This window comes from Lynx rufus, unplaced genomic scaffold, assembly GCF_022079265.1.
Source record: "Lynx rufus isolate CCGP_SWC_20201006 ecotype Redwood Valley unplaced genomic scaffold, mLynRuf1.p SCAF_1, whole genome shotgun sequence".
In the NCBI taxonomy this organism is placed as follows: domain Eukaryota; kingdom Metazoa; phylum Chordata; class Mammalia; order Carnivora; family Felidae; genus Lynx; species Lynx rufus.
Genome location: NW_025814823.1, coordinates 188,974,732 through 188,999,229, shown reverse-complemented (window position 1 = coordinate 188,999,229; position 24,498 = coordinate 188,974,732). Strand labels below are relative to the sequence as shown.

The window sequence follows — 24,498 nt, the reverse complement described above, 5'->3', positions numbered from 1 at the left end:
TTTGTTACTTTTTACTGATCTAGCAGCAAAGAGCCACCTTCAAACTACAACAAGGTTTTCATTTCCAGGGCAGTATTATCAGTTGTATATATACATGTGTGATACACACGTATGTCATATATTTATATATACCATGAAACAAAAGATATTTCTGAGTAGGTATTTACTTTAAAAATGTGCTCCAAACAAGTTATAAAATCTTTTAATATTTTAGAGTTCCTTATTAATTTAAGCTTTACATGATAGTTGTGTATCATTTACAAAACCAGCAAAGTTTAATTACCTTGGTAATAAAAATACAGTGACATAGACAGGTCTGGTATTTTAATAACCTACCATCTAACTCCTATGCTGAAATCAGTGTAATATTTTCTGACAAATAAGTTGGGAAGTGATCGCCTAAACAGGCTACTTCTAATCATTAATCCTGAAGAAGTTTAATTTCTTTTCAAGAAGGAAAATAAAATCAGTTATTGCAGAAAGTTAGTTACTCCTAGGCTTACCTGAAGAGAGGTGAGAATGCTGCTGGAAATAATGATAAGCAACCAAAAATCCATGTGGAAAAACTGGCAAATCATGTAAGCCATATAAGCAGGGAACACTAGTAAAAATAAACAAAGGCTCACCGCACGGAAGTGTTTCCATAAACTCCTAGAGAAAGAAAAGTATTTCTTTAAAGTACCTGTCACCCAGGAGCACAACGATCACATTAGCAACTGATAGGTCTTTGGGCTGTGCTTACATTTCCCAGTTTACTGAGCATCCTTGTCCATGCCCGTCACTGTGCTAAATTTCAGGGCAAGTGTCATAGGCTTGGTATTTAGAGCCCCCGACTCACCTCTTCTCTCCACAGTCAATTGCCAAGTGCCATCAATTTTTTTTCTTTTTTTGTTTTTTCCCTAATGGTTAGCTTTCGGTTCCATTCTCATTCCTACCAATTCCAAAGTGATTTTAGGCTTTTGTAGCATTAAGCCTTAGCAATTTCAAGAGTAATTTGTGGTTTTAAGTCATGAGACATCTCCACCCACTGCGCCATGACGAAAATCTCTGCTACTGTGAGTACAATATTACTAAGAGGAATGGTGCTCCAGTGAACAGCTATACTATTAATCCTCACATCTGTCAGGCTTGGGGGTGAAAAACTATGAACCACTGTGTTATATGTAGGACCTACTAGCCGGTCTTCCTCTCCTGGTGCCTAATCTATCCTGGACATGGCCTGCCTAATCTTCCTACAGCTCTGCTAGGGTAATATTGCCAAAACCTGTTCTAAACTTCCTAGCCTGGCTTTTGAGCTCCTCTACTCCCAATTTCTTGGTCTAAACTTGTCAACATCTCTTCCTCACTATAAGCAAAGATGGTTCATTAACTGTATTCTAAGAAAAATACAAACATTCTTTCATTCCACCAGAAATGCCTCTGTCCCACTCTCTTTTGTTCTAAACCCTTTAGGCTAGCTCAAGCTGAACAAATACATGCACACAGACAGGTAATGTGAATCCTTTCTCCAGGAATCACCAATCCTCTCAGAATCCTTAACACTGGTACAGGCCAATCACTAAACTGTAGTATTGTTTCGGGGCACCTGGATGGATGGCTCAGTTGGTTAAGCGTCCTACTTTGGCTCAGGTCATGATCTCAGTTTGCGAGTTTGAGCCCCAAGTCAGGCTCTGTGTTGACAGCTCAGAGCCTGGAGCCTGCTTCAGATTCTGTCTCTCTCTCTCTCTCTCTCTCTCTGCCCCACTTGTGCTCTCTCTCACTCTCAAAGATAAATAAACATAAAAAAATTAAAAAAAATAAACTGTAGTATTGTTTCAATTATACAGATATTTATATATCATATAGCTAAACATGTTTATGTTTATTTTATATTATCTAAATAATATATATGTACATACCCAGAAAAATGTCTTATCACCCAAATTTAAACTCCTTGAAAAAAAGAACAAGAACTCTTCCTTCACATGGCTCAGTTTTTAGACACAAAGGCTTATATGAAGTAAGTGCCAAATAAAACTAGAACATTTATTTTTGCCTGATATTTTTCAAATTATTTTCATTACCTTTTATTTTTTTACCTACTTATCTATCCACTCAAATGCAAAGCCCTATAAGCAGGATAAAAGTTATGGTTATCTCATGGGGGAATAGTTACTATATAGGTATAAAGTATACATAAATATATATAAAGTACATATATATATATATAGGTTAGTGTTTACATATATATACTTCATATATAGTTCAGTATGCGTACACATATGTTGTGTGTACACACACACACACACACACACACACTTTTGAAATATAGTATAACCTTGTGCTTTTAAGACACCAACAAATTAAGAGCCTTCTTAGATTTCAGTTTCTGACTCCACTTTAACCCTACTCATCAGTAGTGGAATACATACACCAGAGGCCGTGTAATTATGGTAAAAGGAGAAGGAACATAACTTTTCTTTTTGTGTATCTCTTCATACATCACAATATTCTAATAAATCATCCCTTAAATACATCCCAATTTAAGACAGATTATATACCAAGTTGTAGAAGATACATAAACAAAAACTTTTCCCGAGTGCCTGAAGCAGAACTTTGGAAAATTTTCATGCAACAGGAAAAAAAGGTGTGATTTCCACTCCCCTGCAAGTTTACTTATAGAACTATTTACTTTATATACCCAATTTCCAAGTAAATAGATGATAGAGGGCCACCACAAGGGATTAAAAAATATATATATATATATATATTTATCAGCTGTTTCCATTTCCTGGGTAAATAAAGGCCAAAGTTAATTTTTTAACATAGTAATTACAAATCTAGAAAGACAGTGTGAACCCTCTGTCTTTTCCTCTCTTAAACACAAAACTCCATTACAATCTATGTAAAGTGAATATCAAGACTTAACAATTGTTAATGATTTCCTATAAAACATGAACACTTATTTAAGTTCATTATGAGGAAATGTAGATTTCAACCAAAATAGTTTAAAGCTCATGGCTACAAAAAAATTAAACTGTTTTAATTAAAAATCAGCATCTGTGGGGGCGCCTGGGTGGCGCAGTCGGTTAAGCGTCCGACTTCAGCCAGGTCACGATCTCGCGGTCCGTGAGTTCGAGCCCCGCGTCAGGCTCTGGGCTGATGGCTCGGAGCCTGGAGCCTGTTTCCGATTCTGTGTCTCCCTCTCTCTCTGCCCCTCCCCTGTTCATGCTCTGTCTCTCTCTGTCCCAAAAATAAATAAACGTTGAAAAAAAAAAATTAAAAAAAAAAAATCAGCATCTGTGATCTAAAATCAATGTAGAGTCTCAAGGAGACAAAAAAAAAGTAACATAAATCACCCATTCTACCTTTAACTATAATATAGGTGGGAAGGAAAAATAACCACACACAAAGCTAAATGCTAAACTGTGTGGGACTACTTGTAATTAGTAATTCAGAGAAGTGAATTATTATGATAAAAATTAAAGACAGGCACTTTGGAACTGTTTTACACCTTTTCTTGCAAGCACTTCTACTTTCTGAAGTTAAGAGACAAACTTGTCAGTAGTTCTGCTTTGAGATGCACAACAATTTTAGTTTTTTTAAAGAAAGGCAGGCAGGAAGGGATTAGTGTAACAGTAGTTATACTATATTAGATGATAAATTATAAATTTTCTTTAAATAGGGTAATTTACCTTAAAACTTTAAATATATTTTTCAAAATCAAGCTGTAATACATTTATATAAAATAGGTATATATTTACATATACACAACCATATATTTATACACATACACTGAGAAGTATATACAACATTATGCCAAGAGTTACAATTTATGTCTAATTTTGGCATAAGTGTGTATACACACAAACACAAAAATATATATACATAAACACAAATACAGGTGTGTATATTATATACAGAAGCAAATATACACATCTATTTAAGCAGTAAAAATTCAGTAAAAATCTAAAGGGCGCCTGAGTGTCTCAATTGGTTAAGTGTCTGACTCTTGGTTTTGGCTCAGGTCATGATCTCACGGTTTCTTGAGTTTGAGCCCCATGACGGGCTCTGTGCTGGCAGTGTGGAGCCTGCTTGGGATTCTCTCTCTGCCCCTCCCCCACTCATGCTCTCTCTCAAATATATAAATAAACTTAAAAAAAATTTTTTTTAAATCTAATTTAAGATAAAATATAAAAAGAATAGCAGAAATGACACTGAAACCTCATCCCAGTAACAGGTGCCTGGGAGGCTCAGTCGGTTGAGTGTCAGACTTCGCCTCAGATCATGATCTCACAGTTCATGAGTTCAAGCCCCACATCAGGCTCTGTGCTGACAGCTCAGAGCCTGGAGCCTGATTCGGATTCTGTATCTTCCTCCCTTTGCTCTTCCCCCACTCATGCCCACTCTCTCTCTCTCAAAAATAAATAAAGCTTAAAAACATTTTAAAAAATTAAAAAAAAACAACCCAGGTTAAGCACTATACAATAAAATATACCTTATAAACACCCCAATCCATTTTTTTAAAAAGTTTGTCATTTGAATATCTACTACGTAATTAGAATAAGTAGACCATCATCCTAAAATTCCTTGTTAAGACCAGGAGTAAAATTTATAGATAAAGGTTAACAAATATCTCTATGGCTAAAATTGAGACACCTTTTTAAGTTAAACACTGAAAATTGCCTCTAGTCTAAGCAACTCCAAAGACATGTGAGGATTCTTCCCCTAATAATTATTTTCTTTAATGACAGAGAGAAGCAATGTTTCATGAATTATCAATATTATCTCTTGTTTCTCTAATTTGAGAATTAAGACACGTTTCATTTCCTTTTTTAATCTTAACCCAGTACACTGAATTAATCATAATCCCTGATTCAGAATGCACTATTGCCATTGGTCTGTGGGTGTCCCTCTCTTTACTGAGTTAGTAACCTAATTAGCTCTCTTAAATATTGTAGCAAGCCTTCACGAACCCATCTCCCCATACAAAAGTGAGAGCCTGGACAATAACCCCCATTTAACCATATGGAAGGCCTGCCTTTTCTATATCCTGCCTCACTCCATACAATGAAAGTGTTCTTTACTCTCTTGCTTGCTTCCCTTTTTAGAGTTTTAATCTGTATGTATTCCTAAAGAGGAGATTTAGAATTTTTTGTTTTTAACATAAAAATAACATTCTATACTGTCATCTTTTTGGACTTACTTTTTAACTTTATAATGTTATGAATCACTCCTACTGTTTTATGTGTCACGAGATTTCTAATATTCCATGGTGACAATTATCACATTTACTCACCCACTTTCCTGTTCCCAAACATGTCATTTGGGTTGTTTCCAGATGTCTGCTACTATGCATTGTGCTATGAACATTCTTCTACATGTCCTTACTGAGCATGTGCAAGAATGTCCTGAGTATACATGTAGGAGGAGATAATGACCAAACTGTTTCCAAAGTCATTACACTTTACACTCCCACCCGAAACCAGAGATACCCTGTGATCTAGACCTTCCTCCACCCTAGGTATCAGCTGATTTTTTTTCTCTCTCTCTCTTCTTCCTTCCTTATTTATTTATTCCTTGCCAATCCCAGAGGTTGAAAATAGCACCTCAATGTGGTCTTGATTTACATTTCCCCCATTAGTAAAGAGGTTGAACCTCTCTTCATAGTCCTGTGTTTCTTCTTTCACTAAAAACCTAAAGATAAAGATGTATTTCATCTTCTATTTCTCTTCTTCATCTGAGCTGTTTGTGTATTGATATCAATTCTTGGATGAGTATAAATACTTCGAGTATCTTCTCGTAGTTTGTAAAGTTAACTTTAGGTTTAAAAAGTTAATTTTAATAGTTAGATTTATCACTCTGCTTTCACAGTCATTCTCAACTCCTAGTCTCCCTTTCCCAGCAGTTCTGTCAGTTTAAGAGATTGTTTCCCACTTGAAGGTCCAAAATATGCTAGCCTATGTAGAGTTTTATTTTTTTAATTTTTTTTTTTTCAACGTTTATTTATTTTTGGGACAGAGAGAGACAGAGCATGAACGGGGGAGGGGCAGAGAGAGAGGGAGACACAGAATCGGAAACAGGCTCCAGGCTCTGAGCCATCAGCCCAGAGCCCGACGCGGGGCTCGAACTCACAGACCGCGAAATCGTGACCTGGCTGAAGTCGGACGCTTAACCGACTGCGCCACCCAGGCGCCCCGCCTATGTAGAGTTTTAATTTTTTGTTTTGACATTTCAGGTCTCTTAAAATTCCAGAGTTGATCCTTTGTTTATGGTGTGAGATAGGAACCCATTCCATCCTTTTCTAAACAGAAACCATTTTCTTCCAGCAGAATTACGGAAGACTACCACCTGTCCCCACTCATCTGATATGCCACCTCCGTCACATACCAAAGTTCCACATACACAGATCTGTTTGGGGGCTCCCTGTTCAAATGCTCAAGTTGTTTCTACTTGAGCCAGTATTACAAAAGCTTCATAGTACCTCTTACTATGAGTGAAATAAAACTTTATCTTCCTCAAGTTGTCTGTTTGATTTCAATACAAGGATTATACTAGCCACACAGAATGAGTTGTGTAGTATTCTTTCTATTGTCTGGAAGTGCATGTTTAAAATAGGGATAATCTGTTCCTTCAAAGTTTGGAACTTGCCTGTACTGCCATCTGTTTACCATTTGCCTTCATTTCTTTAACAGCTACAGAACTATCCAGGTTTTTAAATTCTTCTTGAGTCAGTTCTAGTAAGATACATTTTTCTCATACTTCTCAGTTTTGCTCCTTTCCCTCTAAATTTCCTCTGCATGAGACCTTGGAGGAAGAAGTCAGTAATAAATAAAGGTAGTGCAACATCCTGGAGGAAACAAGAACTGGATTTAATGGTTCTTATGGCAGTGGAATTACAGATTGTTTTTTCTCTTTCAAACTTTCCATAGTATTATATTAGTCTTACTAATATATGCCAAAGTAATTAGTATAATTAATACTACTAAACGATACTCCCAGAAAGGACAAAATAGTGTTGTACTTAGATAAAAAACAACCCAATCACTTAAGTGGCTATTTAAGGGAGTTCAGCACCAAGTTCAACATCTTAAATGCTTCTATTGAGATACTTCAACCCTCAAAACCAAATCTCAAAAAACTATAATGAACTGTAACGATTAAGGTTATCTGAAACAAATCAAAGTTTATTTAAATTAAAATGGATTCTGTCAGCTATTCTACCATTTGAGAAAAAATTTCAGAATGTTCAGTAATGTGGGATATGGGAATAGAAAGATAAATCTGATGAACTACAAAATGTTAATTTGGAATGTTTTAAAAATCTGCTATCAAATTTCGATCTCCCAAAAGATCACCTGTTCCCTTACTCATAAAACACTACCAAAGCGGCAATAAATTCAGATATTTCAAAAATCAAGAGAGTGTGAATGGATGCTGGAAAAAAACAGTGACACTGAATTTTAAGCGTTCTTATAGAATGCCCTTGTATAAACTATAATAAGCTAAAATTGTATCTTAAAGAGCTAAATGATAATTTGACTTTTATTCCTTAAGAAAACCTCTATATAGTATGGCATGAACATGAATGCAGCTATTAATTTCACTTGGTCCCAGAAGGTGTCAAAAAGTCCCATTAAAACCTAAGTTGGGGGCGCCTGAGTGGCTCAGTTGGTTAAGCGTCCAAATTCAGCTCGTCATGATCTCGCGTCATGGTCTGTGAGTTCGAGCCCCGCGTCAGGCTCTGTGCTGACAGCTAAGAGCCTGAAGCCTGCTTCAGATTCTGTGTCTCCCTCTCTCTGCCCCTCCCTTGTTCATGCCTGCCCCTCTCTCTTTCTCTCAAAAGTAATAAACATTAAAAAAAAATAAAACCTCAATAAGTTGCAATGGTTCTAAAATGCCATCAGATGAGGTAGTTATTCCATTAATGGCTATCTTTACGACTGCCTGAGAGCCTTTATTTCTCTCTTTCCAATGATTTTCTCCTTTCTCTCAATGCTTTCTCTGCTTTAGCATTACACAAAATAAAATTATTTGGTATATTTCTTGGACTGAATTTTCTGCTCTCCATTTTAAAATTGGACAAATATAAAAAGTATTAAATATCTCTGAAGAAGAAAAACACTGACTTGTAATTAATTACATGGTCTTTGATGTGATTTCTAACTATAGGCATCTTGAGAGGAAAAAAACAGAAATGTTAAACATATAGAAAAAAATTTTAAAATGTAAACTCATCACCTTAAGCTAATACCAATTATTCATCCATGTTCTGTCTCTAAACATTATCTTCAAAAAAATCTTCAAAAAAAAAATCTACATATATAAAGAATATTACAAAAAATTTTTAGGAAGTTTCTTACTTGTCTCTAGATGCTCCCAGCGCCAAAACAATTGGATCTGCAATCTCTAACATTGACTGTAGGATAGAAGCTACAACAATGAAGAGGATAATACTGAGCAGGAATGCCCGATGAACAACCTGTAGTTCTATGAGACCAGTCTGTACTGCCAAGATTAACAGCGTAACTCCTTCTGTCATGCCCCTAAAAAAAACACATTTTTAGAAAAACAAACAATAATCAGAATCTCATTTCATTCCATGAGCAAATAATCCTGATCAGAATGTTAATACATATAACATTGATATAACACATATAATATATAACACTGACATGTAATAACAATATAATGACTATGTAATAGTCATGATATTTCACTATATGTGTAAAATATAATTATTATTATTTTAGCATACAATGAGAATAAAAGCAACTTCTAAGATAAATAAAAGGTTTTGCTAATGAGCCAGACACTCTACCATTCTTTTTTTTTTTTTTTTTTTTTTTCAACGTTTATTTATTTTTGGGACAGAGAGAGACAGAGCATGAACAGGGGAGGGGCAGAGAGAGAGGGAGACACAGAATCGGAAACAGGCTCCAGGCTCTGAGCCATCAGCCCAGAGCCCGACGCGGGGCTCGAACTCACGGACCGCGAGATCGTGACCTGGCTGAAGTCGGACGCTTAACCGACTGCGCCACCCAGGCGCCCCCACTCTACCATTCTGAGATATCCACTGAATTACACATATTTATATCATGAGCTTTTTCCTGACTATAAAAGATAAAATCATAGGTGAATGTCTTCATAATCTTGAAGTAGGAAAGGTCTCTTTAAGCAGACCATAAGAACCAGAAGACATAAATACAAACTTTTTTGAAATTCAATTGACATATGGAAAATATATACAAAAATCCTTAGAGATCTTTTTTTATCCTATTGACTTGATTTATAAATAACTCTTACAAATAAATGAACAAAGGATTAAGTCCAATTTTCAAAACCACAAATTAGCAAATATTTCGAAGTCTGATGACCCAAGCACTGACAAGGAATCTGAGAAAAAATGGGAACACTAATGTTGACATAAAACATGTAAAACCTTTCTGGAGAAAAATTTGCTAATAAATTTAAAATATATACACAATTTAACTCAATAATCTTGCTGGTAATAATTTACCCTATGGATGTACTACAAAAAATTTATATGTAAGAGAAAACACAGTGAATAACAAAACATGTTATGTGACATCATGGGAATATAACTGGCAAAATCCAGATTCTGAAAATTTAAGTAGAACAATCTAGTGTCTTCAACAAATAAAATGAGAGAGGGAAAAATACAGAGAGACAGCAAGGACCTAAACATTAAAAGAGACTTAAAAGATATTAACCAACTGCAATATGGGCCTTATTTGGATCTGAAGCTGAGCAAATAAAATGTTTTAAAAAAAAGATCAGGAAAATATGAACACCAACTGGGAATTTGAGGTCAAGGAATTCTTCTCTTACTGGGAATGAATATTTTATTGTTGTTACGTTTTTTCATATGAGACTGAAATACTTGTGGGTAAAATGGTATCATATCTGAGATTTGTGCCAAACAAATGCAGCCAGGAGTTATGGAGGGGACAAAGTAAGTGAAGTTGATAAGGGCATGCATGATAGAAGATAGGCCATATTATTGGAGATGGGTGACAAGTATATGGAGGTTCATTTTACTATTCTCTCAACTTTGTTAATTTGAAATTTTCCTAATTTAAGAGTTAAAAAAAGAGAGACATAGACAAAGATACTCATAGCACAATTTTTAATAGCAAAAAAAATACATTTATATTTTAGAATACTATGCTTTAATCAAAAAAATGAGGATGTCTCTGTTGACATAAACAAATTATCTAAAAACTATTTAAAAGAAAAAATAAGGTGCAGAACTGTTTACAGTATGTGGAAATGAACAACAACAAAATATATATATGCATTTTTCCCCATAAGAAAATTTAAAATAATGATCTATAGCTGTTACCTTTGGGGAAAGGAAATGACAAGCAGGGGAAGGAAGAGTTGTCACTTCCCGTTTGGTATTTTCTGAATGGTATTAATTTGGTGAGCTTATACATGAATTATTTTTCTTTCTTGCCTTCCCCCCCTTCTTTTTTCCATTACAAAAGTGTTAGCTGGGACTGGCAGGAAGGTTATAAGGTAGAAGCTTTTCTCTTTTCTCATAAAAAAACTAAAATGTACACCAAGAAAAAGGGGCGCCTGGGTGGCGCAGTCGGTTAAGCGTCCGACTTCAGCCAGGTCACGATCTCGCGGTCCGTGAGTTCGAGCCCCGCGTCGGGCTCTGGGCTGATGGCTCAGAGCCTGAAGCCTGTTTCCGATTCTGTGTCTCCCTCTCTCTCTGCCCCTCCCCCGTTCGTGCTCTGTCTCTCTCTGTCCCAAAAATAAATAAACGTTGAAAAAAAATTAAAAAAAAATAAATAAAAAAATAAAAAAAAATAAAATGTACACCAAGAAAAAAAATTTATTTCTTCCATTTACAAGGTACTCACCATCTACTAATTCTGAAATATTCCATAAAGATTTAAAGACTTTAAGATTCTTTAAATTTATATAAATGAAACCATTAAAAATTCTTACATTAAGATAACAGAAATTATGACAAGTTCCAAAAACAGGGTTTCCCAATATCTGATCTTAGTGATTTAATAACAACTAGATTAACTATTCTTGGATTATCATTAATGCATCCTTTGAAACTTCAATCAGCATCAAATTTATGTCCAACCATAAAAAATTAAGCAAGTATCAAATACAGAAATTTGATTTTAACATGGCTACACTTAACTTCAAATGGAAAAAAACAAGCTATTAAAAATCTCTTAAACTCTGGGGCTCCTGGGTGGCTCAGTCGGTTAAGCATCTGACTTCGGCTCAGGTCATGATCTCAAAGTTGGTGAGTTTGAGCCCCATGCCAGGCTCTGTGCTGACAGCTCAAAGCCTGGAACCTGCTTCGGATTCTGTGTCTCCCTTTCTCTCTTGTCCCTCCCCTGCTCGTGCATGCTCTCTCTTTCAAAAATAAATAAACATTAAAAAAAAATTTTTTTAATCTCTTAACTCTAGGAAAGTGTCCAGTATATACTGATAAGTACAAACAATAAAAATCCATCTTTTACATATGGAAATTCAGTTATATTTTTCATAGTATTTTTAATCCAAATAGTTTCAACCATTCAAAAAAAAAAAAAAAACAAACCTTCAAAATATCATTTCCTCTGAAATTCATCATTACTTCTTCAAGTTATATATAATATTTAAATTTCTAGAGATATTCATAGTCAAGAACTTACCTATTCATGGCAGGATCATTCATGAAAGCTCGATAACCTTGCAAGTAAAACTTGCAGAGTGTCAGAACACCCAAGGCAACAAAAGAAACCGTGAAGACCAAGCCCAGAAGTGAGTAAGGAGTGCTGCAGCATTCAGCAATACTAGAAAAGAGGAGGTGGGGGTATTGATAGATAAACGTTTTCCCCTGGAAATAAAACCATCTTAAGCCTTCAAATAACCACCAAGCTTGTTCTGATCCTTATCAATTAAAACACCCAAACCAAAATTTAAGGTAAAATCACCTGACCACTCCACTAATAATTTAAATCCATTCTTATTATTATCCTAACCTACACTTTTTAAAAATCTCTTTGGCAAATATTCAGTATATAGAACCATATCTGAAACAAGTCTATTTTTATTTATCTATCATCTCTTTCAAATGCAGTAAGAGCTTAAAATTTTGTTCAAACCTTAAGAAACATACAATTATGTATGTATGTATGTATAAAAAAGGAATAGAAAAATTACTTGGGCAAGACACCTAAACGTCATCTAAAATCTCAGTATTAGGGGCTCCTGGGTAGCTCAGTTATGTGTTCAACTTCAGCTCAGGTCATGATCTTGGAGTTCATGGGTTCAAGCCCCACACTGGGCTCTATGCTGACAGCTCAGAGCCTGAAGCCTGCTTCAGATTCTGTCTCGTCTTTCTACCCCTCCCCCACTTGTGCTCTGTCTCTCTCTCTCTCTCTCAAATAGAAATCAACATTACAAAAATTTTTTAATAAAAAAATAAAAAATAAAATCTCTATTACTTTCTTACTTTTTAAATAAGTCCAAATTCATTCATAGCTTATTGATTTATTAAGCCTATTACACCATGCTACACTTCATTTGGTTGTGCTTTCTAATGGATAATAATCTGGTTTAAAACACAACCAATCCCAGTCCCATGCTTAAGTTATTATCCTAACCACAGAATTCTATTTCTTTTCTCCTTAAATTGAATTACTTTTTGGATCATCTTAAAATTCTGCATAAAACTTCCATAGTAATTACATAAATACCAATAGCAGTGAAACTTCATTAATAATGAGTTGGCTATCAAAATGTATTTGGTATCAATTTATTGCATGTTTATAGAAGCTAATTATCAATTAAAGCTGTTATTTTCAGAAAGTACAAAATCAGGGGCACCTGGGTGGCTCAGTTGGTTAAGCGTCTGACTTCGGCTCAGGTCAGGATCTCCCAGTTTGTGGGTTCGAGACCTACATGGGGCTCCAGAGACTGGAGCCTGCTTCAGATTCTGTATCTCCCTCTCTTTCTCTGCCCCTCCCTCCCTTCCTCATGCTCTCTCAAAAATAAACATTTAAAAATAAATAAATAAATAAAGTACAAAATCAGACTCAGTGCCAATAAATTTATTCTACTTATTTACTAAAATAGGTATGTCCTATGACATTTCTATTGATATTTAATTCTGTGTAACATTTTCCCTACACCACTTAGTGCACAGTGCTCCATCATTTGGTTGGCCGAGAAACAATGGCTCTATTAATGAAAAATTTAAAATTTTTATTTGCTTACACTATCAACAAGAGCCAAAGTATGGAAAGAGACCAAATGTCCACCAATGGACGAATGGATAAAGAAGATGTGGTATATATATACAACAGAGTATTACTCAGCAATCAAAAAGAATGAAATCTTGCCATTTCCAACTACGTGGATGGAACTAGAAGGTATTATGCTAGGTGAATTAAGTCAAAGAAAGACAAATATCATCTGACTTCATTCACATGAGGACTTTAAGCTACAAAACAGATGGACATAAGGAAAGGGAAGCAAAAATAACATAAAAACAGGGAGGGGGACAAAACATAAGAGACTCAAATATAGAGAACAAACAGGGTTGCTGGAGGGGTTGCGGGAGGTGGGATGGGCTAAATGAGTAAGGGGCATTAAGGAATCTACTCCTGAAATCATTGTTGTACTATATGCTAACTTGGATGTAAATTAAAAAACCAAATTAAATAAAAATACCAAAAAACCCTTTGATCTGCTTATATGTACTTTCCTGAAGGACAGAGTTTCAGTCTTGCCTTTATGTACCAGGGAATGAAGATAGTGTGTGTGTGTGTCTGTGTGGGTGTGTGTGTGTACACAGACACACACACACAAACCCATGTGCTAGATTGGGGGCCTGAGATTCAAATTCAAGAGTGGAAAAATAACAAATACAGATCTAGCATAAGCTCACAAAAAAGATACTTTAGTAGAAAAAGGACTCTGATGACTTAAGACCATTTTTTTAAAAAATCTAAATCTTAAAAACTAAGTCTTAGAATTCCTTTGGGGCAAATAGAAAAGTATTAGGATATACTTATTTCACCAATTATTTAACTGTATCTGAATAATGAAGCAAAACATTAAAAATAACATGGCATAGGGGTGCCTGGGTGGCTCAGTCAGTTAAGCATCCGGCTTTGGTTCAGGTCATGATCTCATGGTTCGTGGGTTTGAGCCCCATGTTGAGCTCTGTGCTGATGTGCAGATTCTCTCTCTCTCTCCCTCTCTCCCTCTCTCTGTCCCTCCCTCACTTGTACTTTCTTGCTTTCTCAAAATAAAAAAACTTAAAAATGAAATAATATGGCATAGTGCAAGAGGAAGTCATAGGGTTTGAACTCAGATGGGATTTGAGATCAGCACTGTTTTTGTTTTTTTTACCAGTGTCACCTGGGGCAAGTTACTCTTGGCACAGTCTCCTGAGCTATTAAAATGATAATGATAATAGAAGCACCTATCTCTCAGGGTTGCTGTAAAGATTAAGTGTGAAGAAAAGTGTTTAGTAGTGTGGTTGGCATATATTAAATACTGAGTAAATGATAATTACTTTTAGTAACATATGTTTTATTTACCCAACCAATAATTTACCTTGAAATTGAAAAAATATTTTTATTTATATTTTTAAATGTTTATTTTTGAGAGAGAGAGAGAGAGAGAGAGAGAGAGAGAGAGAGAGAGAGAGAGACTGAGTACCAACGGGGGAGGGGCAGAGAGAGAGAGGGAGAGGGAGACACAGAATCAGAAGCAGGCTCCAGGCTCTGAGCTGTCAGCACAGAGTCCGGTGCAGGCCTCAAACTCACGAACTGTGAGATCATGACCTGAGCTGAAGTCAGACACTTCACCAACTGAGCCAACCAGGGGCCTCTGAAAAAATATTTTTAAAATTTGCTATGTACCTTTTCACAAATCATTTGACGAAACCAAATATACCATTATTACATTAGCACCTTCCCTGCACTGCCAGACATAGGCATCCACTGAATGAAAATCCTATCTCAATTAAATATGGGGTATTCTAATATAACTGGGAAAAGTTAATTTGCAAAACTTACTACTCCTAGATCAACGTTTTCTCTTCCTAAGATTATGTACAGTATCACATGTTCTCATTAATTACCTTGTCAGGAAAAGGAAAAGAAGCCTCTCACGTGATGCAGGCTGATCTCGAGTACTGAAATAGGAGTAAATCTGAAGAGCAAATAAGACGAGCCAGAAAACCATGAAAAGTACAGGGACTACGAGTTGATTCCACAGGGACATTCCCAAGGCTAGAAGGCCATATACCTCTACTACCTGAGTAAGAAAATAAGATAGGAAAACATCTTGTATCACTTCAACAAACACATTTAAACATAAAAGAGTAATACAGGGAAAAATAAAATAACTTTTTTTCACTGTAAGGTTGTTTCAGATAAATTCCTTTAAAGTTTTCTCTATACAGTCACTACCACATTTTTAAAAATTCACTGAGTTTTCATTATTGTTAACATGACACACACTCATCAAATGACCACCATAAATTCCCCTTATGGTTCAGAGTAAAGTCACTTTCAGAGTAAAATTACATCAAAGGCAGGTTGTAAACTGACTCATCTGTAAATCCTAATGATCAATCAGGACTACCTTAAATGATACAATAGTGCTTGAGTGGCTAGAAAAACAGGCAATATGAAAGGAAGACTTTTTCAGGATTTAGTCAGGAAATTTTATAGGTGAAACAGTTTGATGAAGACAGAATAATCACTGGAGTTTACTGGAGAGAGAAGACAGCAAGTCTTTTTTTCCCCAGATAAATCAATTCCCCTTGTTCCTCCTATGCATTTTTCAAACAACATTTCTCAATTTATTTGGTTTGCCAAGTGCCTTAACACCAAGAAAAAAGGTACATGTAAAAAAAGTTTATTAATCTACTAATAAGTAAATTAGCTTTGATTAGGAAGAATCAATTTTCATAATCTGATTCAGCCGAAGAGCACAATGTAACCAAGTTTCTAGAGTTACTATGCCAGGGACCAGACCCTGGTAACACAACAGGGTTCTCCAAGGCAGGCTATAAACTATAACCTACAGAGCCAAATGGTCTTGCTGAAACTCTCAGTGTGATACCAGAATGCTTCAATAAACTACAAACATCTTAAAATACACTGACTTCAAGTTATTCTGATTTCTAATTAATACCTATCTCTAGATAGATAAAGATCTTTTAAGCATTAAGTTAAAATACACTGACTTGCAAGTTATTCTAAATTTAAATTATTTTCACCTGGAGGCACCTAGGTGGCTCAATCGGTTAAGGATCCAACTTCAGCTCAGGTCATGATCTCACAGTTCACAGCCTCTCTGAGGCTGACAGCTCAGACCCTGGAGCTTGCTTTAGATTCTGTGTCTCGCTTTCTCTGCCCCTCCCCCTGTCACACTCTGTCTTTCTCTCTCTCTCAATAATAAACATTCTTTTAAAAATTATAAAAAATACTTTTAGTAATAAAAAAATGATAAATTCCATTTGTAACTCAAATGCTTTTTCTAAAATCTAGTCAAGATTAACTTCTATTTTTCCCCTACTAGAAAATATTTAAAGAAAAAGCAAATTGTCCAACTACGTGCAAAATAATTATTAGCAGCAAATGATCATTGAGAGGTAGAGAGTATTTTTCCTCCTTTCCATTCAAGAAACATGACTAAAAAGCCTGATAGTTTCCATTTCTTGCCTATCCAATTCTTTCCAGGTTGTGAATTTTATAACCTATAATTTATTTTCAACTACAACATCTAGTGATGCATGAATCTTATGGCAACCAAGAAGGTAAACATGACATTGAAAAATGAGGGCTCTGTCCTTATGATGATAAAACAGCATCCAATTAATATTTACTGCCTACTGTTTTCCTACAAACTAGGATAGCTCCACAAGACTGAATTCAAAGAAAAACACTAGTCATTCTTACTCTGAATGGAAGTACAATGCTTCCTCATGAAATAGCTCTTCACGGAGTGTGAAAATAACTTCCTCTTCTCTGAAAGACCTACTTTTAGGAAAACTGCCCAAGTTAATCATTACATAAGATGAACAATGAAGGCAGAATCAGGCTAAAGCCAAGAGTAGAGGGAAATTTTTCCGGGAAATCTGTCCCTGGGGCTACAACAACAACAACAACAACAACGACAACAACAAAACCCACTTCACTTAGTAGTTTCAGTTTGGTCAATCTGAGAGCATCCTGTACCTTAAGGTCACATACACACAGTCGAAAGGTAGTAAAGAATGTCCATTTTAACATTTTGTTTTTATATATCAATGTCAGTTTTAGTATCTATTTTATATACTGAAACTTATCAATTAAGACAAATGGAAATAGATAAATATCTATTGTTTCTGTCTGGGAATAATCTGTTTTAGAGCAAAGGTTAAAAAAAGTAGGATAAGGCAGAAGCACATCATGTTGGCAACATCAGTATATCTAAGCAAAATCCATCATAGTATAAACAACTTAACTTCTCAGTTTACATAAATTAAGCAAACATAGGGGGAAATAACTGTAGGCACAGGACTATAACCAGGAGAAAAACCAGGATTTGACCCCTAGCTTTTCAATTCTGTATTACTTTGGTCTTTGTTATAATACTCAACACATACAGAATAATGTCTGCCTGGCACCAAACTCACTTAAATATCAGAGCAACCCTATGAGTTAGGTACAACCGTTATTATTAGCTCCATTTTATGGATAAACCAACTTAAGTGACTATCCCCAGGTTACACAGCTAGTAAACAACAGTGCCAGAGTAAAAACCCAGACACTCTGCTTCCACAGAATCCCTTTACTGCCTCTCTATACAACACTTCATAATAAAAAATCTTACATGTTCCTAATTAGGTTGCTATTTAAAAACTGTCCAACAGAATGTTACCATAACCATGACTGAAATAACAAGGAGCTAAACCTTTAATATAACTAGTATTTATGCAGAATTTTATCTACCTGTGTGTGGTGTCAGTCTTACCTGAACCAATTCTCTGTATGCAGACTTAGCAAGGTTATAAGGTACTAAAAGATTAGACCCAAGAAAATAGAGAACTTCCAATCCAGTAAAAATCATAGCAAATTTGTTGATGATAACAATGGTCTCCAGAGGAACAAGGCAGAGTCGTGCTAGCAGAGGAAGCATGTGAGCTGAAAACAGCCAAATCTGCTTCGTTTTCATGACACAGGAACATAAAGTACACACCACCAACTGACCTAAAATGGGGAGGAGAATGCATTTAAGATTTGGTATTCACAAAATAAAAGCAAAAGATAATGCCAATAAGCATGATGACACAGCTTTTGAAAAAGTCTAAGATCTCCTAGGTAACAGTCTAAATCAAATTTTTACCTCATCTGACCATAATTACATATTCATATGTCCCGTCAATTCTGAGCATCAATTCCCTAGGTAGTGATCTGAAAAAAGCAGTACAAATATCCACTAGTCTTCATCACATTTCAGATGACATACATAATACAAAAAACGTTTTTTTAAATGTCTAGCTCAGTATTATAATAATTCAATTACTACTGTTTACATATAGCTCTTTTCACAAAGGTCCATCAATATTTAATTGTTCTGGTTGATAGGTAAAAGCATAAAATCCAAGAGATACAGTTACTTCTCTAAGATCATGATGCGACAAAATTCATTGAGATTTTCAAGCTTTAATTACATTTACAGGATCATGCAAGCCTTCCCAAAGGACTCAATAATGAAAGTAAAACTTTGTTTAAGCAACAAATTCTTCTCAGATGATTAGGCATGATCATTATAGAAAAGTTAGAAAATACAGAGAAAGGGGCGCCTGGGTGGCGCAGTCGGTTAAACGTCCGACTTCAGCCAGGTCACGATCTCGCGGTCCGTGAGTTCGAGCCCCGCGTCGGGCTCTGGGCTGATGGCTCAGAGCCTGGAGCCTGTTTCTGTTTCTGTGTCTCCCTCTCTCTCGGCCCCTCCCCCGTTCATGCTCTGTCTCTCTCTGTCCCAAAAATAAATAAACGTTGAAAAAAAAAAATTAAAAAAAAAAAAAAAAAGAAAATACAGAGAAATAAAAAGGGAAAACTCAATTTCTTATAGTCCAGTATCTTTGGTCCATTAATTAAAGCACTGCATAGAGAGTCTAAGCATTGTGTCTGAAACCTAGTAAGTGCTCAACAAAAATTAGCTATTCATACTGTTTTCAGATTTATTCTATGCAAGTGAATATACAAATGTTTTATTATATAAATGAGATTACAGTGGACACACTACAGTTTTTTCAGTTAATACATATAATACATGTAGCTCTCCCCATACCAATAAACATATACTTTTTTTTTTTCAGTTGTATGGTATACTACACTGAATGTGTATGAAACAGTATTAGCATTTGGCTGTTTTCAAATAGTTCATAATTATAAAATGCTTTGTTATGAATAAGCCTGATGTTTAACGCTTATGACATCCTCATATACTTGGAGCACATTTCCTAATATCTTCTTAGACTAAATTCCTAAAAGTGTAATTACTCAGTCAGAAGAAACCTTTAAGACTTTGACACATACAATCAGACGGCCCTACAGAAACAAAACACCCAGGGTACAGGGTGTGCATTTTTCTACTGACTTGCCAACAGTAAAAATAATTTAAAGAAGGAATATTTCCTAAGATTTTCTAAATATTGCATTTTGTTGATTACCAATTACAAATAAGTACATAAAAATAATTTGCAATGATTTGGTGAAATGCTTGTTTACATTCTTTGGCCATTTCTACTGGGGAATGTAGCCTTCTATGTTTTGACTAAGATATTAATTTCCTTTGTCACATGACTATATTTTCCCAATGTATTATTTGAATATTTTAGTAATTTTTTCTCTTACAGAAGTTTTTACTGTAAATAGTCAAACCTATCAAACCTTTTCCTTCATGGTTTCTACCTTTGGTGCCATGGTTAATCACATGGGTTCTCCTACTTAAGATTATACAAGTAATCACGTACATTTAAAAAAAAATTTTTTTTTAATGTTTATTTATTTTTGGGAGAGAGACAGAGTGTGAGCAGGGAAGGGCAGAGAGAGAGGGAGATAAAGTAGGCTCCAGGCTCCGAGCTGTCTGCAGAGCCTGATATAGGGCTCGAACTCACAAACCATGAGATCATGGCCTCATGGCCAAAGTCGGATGCTTAACCTACTGAGCCAACCAGGTGCCCCACCTACGTTTTCTTTTATTATTCTTTAATTTAAAAATTAATACATTTGGAATTTATTTTAGAATAATTTATTTTAGAATTTCAGCACTTATAAATCTTCACTTAATATAACCAGGTGATTCAAGCTTAAGAAACACTACTGTCCCATGAAAGACAAAAACCAAAACAAACAAAAAAAGATCTCAGAGGAAATGGATAATTCAAGGAATAAAAGAAAGCTTCAAAGAGATAAATGATATATCTATGAAATAAAAAAAGACTGTCATAATAAAAAGAATTCAATGAAAAAAGTCCTGGATATTAAAAATATACAACAACAAAAAAAGATCTAAGTGTGTTTTTCCAGATGTTTTAGTCAGTTGTCTCAAAACTAGCTACTGGAATCATCCAATTCTTTTCTTATTACTTTGAAATGCCATTCTAGTATACCTTCAAATTTTTTGTATATTTGAGTCTGTGTCAGAACTTGCTATTTTTTTTAAATTTGAGAGTGAGTGAGCACACATGTGAGGGGGGAAGGGCAGAAAAATGAGAGAGCGAGAGAGAGAGAAAGATAGGGAGGAGGTGGAGGAGGAAGAGGAGGAGGAGGAGGAGGAGGAGGAGGAAGAGGAGAAAAAGCAAGAATCCCAAGCAGGTTCCAGGCTGACAGCGAGGAGCCCAATGCAGGGCTCAATCTCAGGAAACATGAGATCATGACCTGAGCTGAAACCAAGAGTTGGATGTTTAGCTTACTGAGCTACCCAGGCACCCTAGAAATTACTATTTTTCTTTTTTCAACACTCTACTCTGATGACAGTACCACACTGTCCACTGTCCCATTTCACTGACTGGACAAGTCTCCTCTCATTGCTCTTTTTAAAATTTTATGAAAATTCTTGAACATGTTATCTTCCAGATTAAGAATCATATAGTCAAATTCTCTTCCTTCTTGCCAATGAAGGGCAAAACAATACTTTGAGATTTTTGTTTTGTGTTCAATCTGTATTACTGTTACAAGAATACAAAAATGGCAACCATTTTTACACAAAGCTAAAAACATTTATTAACAATCTACCATGTTATAATGTGGTATTTTCTCCCACAAATATTAATTTTAGCCTTTAAAGAACTGATATCTAAATAATGTGAAAAATATTCATAAATGTATAAAAGGAGGAAAACCCACAATACTAAAAAAAATAAATAAAAGCAAAACAAAACAGGAGGAGTGGCCACCAAGTGAGATATGAGAACAACATTTTAGAGCACAGAAATCAAAGAGATAGGAGGCAACGAACTGTGGTTTTAAGCCAAGCCATTACTCTTTTCCCCACCCTGGGGGGAAGACTGAGGTTTACTGGAGAGACTGCAACAGGCACCTGGACATGACCATGTACAGCCCCGAGCAGAGAGGAGATGCCCAAATGAAAAGAGGGGATTAAAACAAAAGTCTGCACCCTGAGAGGTGAAATCTTTCTAGATATCCAAACATGTTGCCATGTTTATTGTTACCCATTCTAGTCACTGACATAAGCCTCCCCTACAGGGAATACAAAGATTCCTATGTGGGGAAAATGACCAAGTCCAAGTGAAAAGACATACAAATACTCAAAAACAGCCAATCCCACTTGAACATCAACTGTGAAACATACCAGTTGGTAAGCCCTAAAGAGATTCTAATCAACAACTTAACTCACTTTAATACAAATGATCAGCTAAGGACCTCCAGATATTTAAATAAAATTTATGGTTTAATCAGCCTCAGATGAGGCCTAGAAATCAGTATTTATAAATCTTTACCAAATATAACCAGGATTCAAATCCAGGCTTAAGAAACACTACTATCCCATGAAAGACAAACACCAAAAAAAACCAGAAAAAAAGATCTCAGAGGAAATGGATAATTCAAGAATAAAAGAAAGCTTCAAAGAGATAAGTGATATACCTAAGAAATAAAAAAAAAAGACTCTCACAGTAAAAAGAAACTTCAATGAAAACAAGCTCATGGATATTAACAATATACAACAAAAAAAGGTACAGGGGCGCCTGGGTGGCGCAGTCGGTTAAGCGTCCGACTTCAGCCAGGTCACGATCTCGCGGTCCGTGAGTTCGAGCCCCGCGTCAGGCTCTGGGCTGATGGCTCAGAGCCTGGAGCCTGTTTCCGATTCTGTGTCTCCCTCTCTCTCTGCCCCTCCCCCGTTCATGCTCTGTCTCTCTCTGTCCCAAAAATAAATAAACGTTGGAAAAAAAAAATTTTTTTTAAAATAAAAAAAATAAAAAAAAAAAAAGGTACAATAAAAGGGCTGGAAGATAAAGTTGGAAAATCTCAGAAAGTTAAACAAAAGACAGAGGGGGAGAAAAAAAGGAAAATAGAACAGTAAGAAAGTTAGGGGGTCAATGTAGGAGGAACATTACCCAGTTCACAGGATTTCTAGAGAGGGCCAAGAGAGAAAGTAGCAGGGCCAACACAGCTGTGACTAGAAAGGAGAGGCCTGTGGGGAGCTGGTACAGGAACGTGGAACAGAGCGGTACAGAAGAGAGCCAGTGTTTATCATAAAACTGGTAGGTCTCAACTTTTAAAAACAAGCGTATTTCTTTGATTAAAAAATTAGCAAAAACTCGAAAAGAAAGTACTCAGAGGAAATGCTTTAATGCTAGGAATAATTAGGAATGTTCACTCTCACACATTTTATTTTCACTGTACTCACAGCTATGATATTTAAATTTCCCGTTCAGCATGATATAAACTTCCTCTACACTCTGAAAATTCCCCGAAATCTATGCCAACACATTCAGTGCTCAACTCTGGGGTTGCAGACTTCATTTTCTTTCAGAGAAGACTATGACTCATATGCTATGATTCTCTTTAACAGAAGACCACTTCTCCTATTTAGGTGAAAAAAGGAAGGAGCAGAAATCTTTCCTATAGCTCCAAAAGAACGGGAAGTTGTTTAAATTGATGTGCCTATTCTAATTGGTAATTCTGAATAAATCAAAATCACAAAGTAATCTTTGGATTTCAGGATTCCACTATTAGAAATAGCTCCCAGAAGTCTGCAACTCTAAGAGATGATGGCATATTAATATTACTCAGTTTTTCATTAAAAGCTCATTAATGAAACAGAAGAAAATAGAAAGTACCTTTAAAATCCAAATTGGAAGAAAATATAGTGCTTAACAGTTTATGGATTTTATTTCCAATTAATTGAATCTTAGCTGAGTAAACAGAGTATCATAGCCACCGATGGCAAAAATTTAAGGAAATGTTTCAAGTTTGTACTACATTGCACGGAATAAAAAATAATACCTTACGAGCTCTTTAACCTTTCAAATATAACCTTTCAAATACACTTGACACTTGCACAATGCAAGGGCTGTTCAATGTTCAACATTGTTCAACAATGTATTTGTTCAACGATGCAGAGTTGAAAATGCTTGCATAACTTTTGACTCTCCAAATATTAACTACTTAAAGCCTACAGCCTACTGTTGACTGGAATTGTTACCAATAACATAACACATATTTTGTATGTTATATGTAACACATACTATATTCTTATATAATAAAGTAAGCTAAGGAAAAGAGAACGTTATTAAGCAAATCCTAAGGAAAATGATTTTAAAATCCACTCTGTGAAGGGACTCCTGGGTGGCTCAGTCTATCAAGCATCCGACTCTTGGTTTCAGCTCAGGTCATGATCTCACAGTTGGTGAGATCAAGCCCTGCATCGGGCTCTGTGCTGACAGCGTGGAGCCTGCTTGGGATTTCCTCTCCTTCTCTCTGCCCTTTCCCCACTCACTCACTCTCTCTCTCTCAAAAAATAAATACACATTAAAAAATTATTTAAAATCCACTCTGTGAAGTTTAGTGTTCTCCTGCCCCTAAGCCAGATCCTATAACTTTTCTAATCTAACTTAGGTTACACAGTCCCAATTGAACAATGACTAAAACTCTGAAACTGATTTAGTTCAGGCTTTTCCCTTACGTTAGCTCAGGCCTCCTATGGGACTATAGATGGAAAACCTGCAACTGTGAGGGGGATGAAGAAGTTATGGCAGGCTTTGCCCTCTTTCTCTGCCAGCACCACTGCCCTCTCTTCCTGACTTACCTAGGCTTGAAGCATGTAGGAAAGAAGGAGAGTGGGTAGTAGGAAATTCTTACTGGACTATGCTCTTACAGAGATTGGGTGTTGGTGCTCCCTGAAGCTGGAACACTTAAAACTTATCCTCTTTTCTCTTGAGCATTTTTATGGGTTCTTCTCAGATTGTTCCTATCACGGTGGCTCTCCCACCCTTAGTATTTGTTA

At 35.7% G+C, this 24,498-nt stretch overlaps 1 protein-coding gene across 1 annotated transcript in view; it reads right to left on the bottom strand.

Moving 5' to 3' along the window:
• Window positions 1-24,498, bottom strand: part of RNF145 (ring finger protein 145) — a 59,400-nt gene that overhangs the window by 4,596 nt on the left and 30,306 nt on the right. The window contains exons 5-9 of the mRNA XM_047091793.1: window positions 17,998-18,233; window positions 15,113-15,288; window positions 11,670-11,810; window positions 8,343-8,525; window positions 504-651 (exon numbers count right to left, since the gene is read on the bottom strand). Of these exons, the coding sequence (XP_046947749.1) occupies window positions 504-651; window positions 8,343-8,525; window positions 11,670-11,810; window positions 15,113-15,288; window positions 17,998-18,233 (884 nt within the window). The remainder of the gene's footprint in view (window positions 1-503; window positions 652-8,342; window positions 8,526-11,669; window positions 11,811-15,112; window positions 15,289-17,997; window positions 18,234-24,498) is intronic.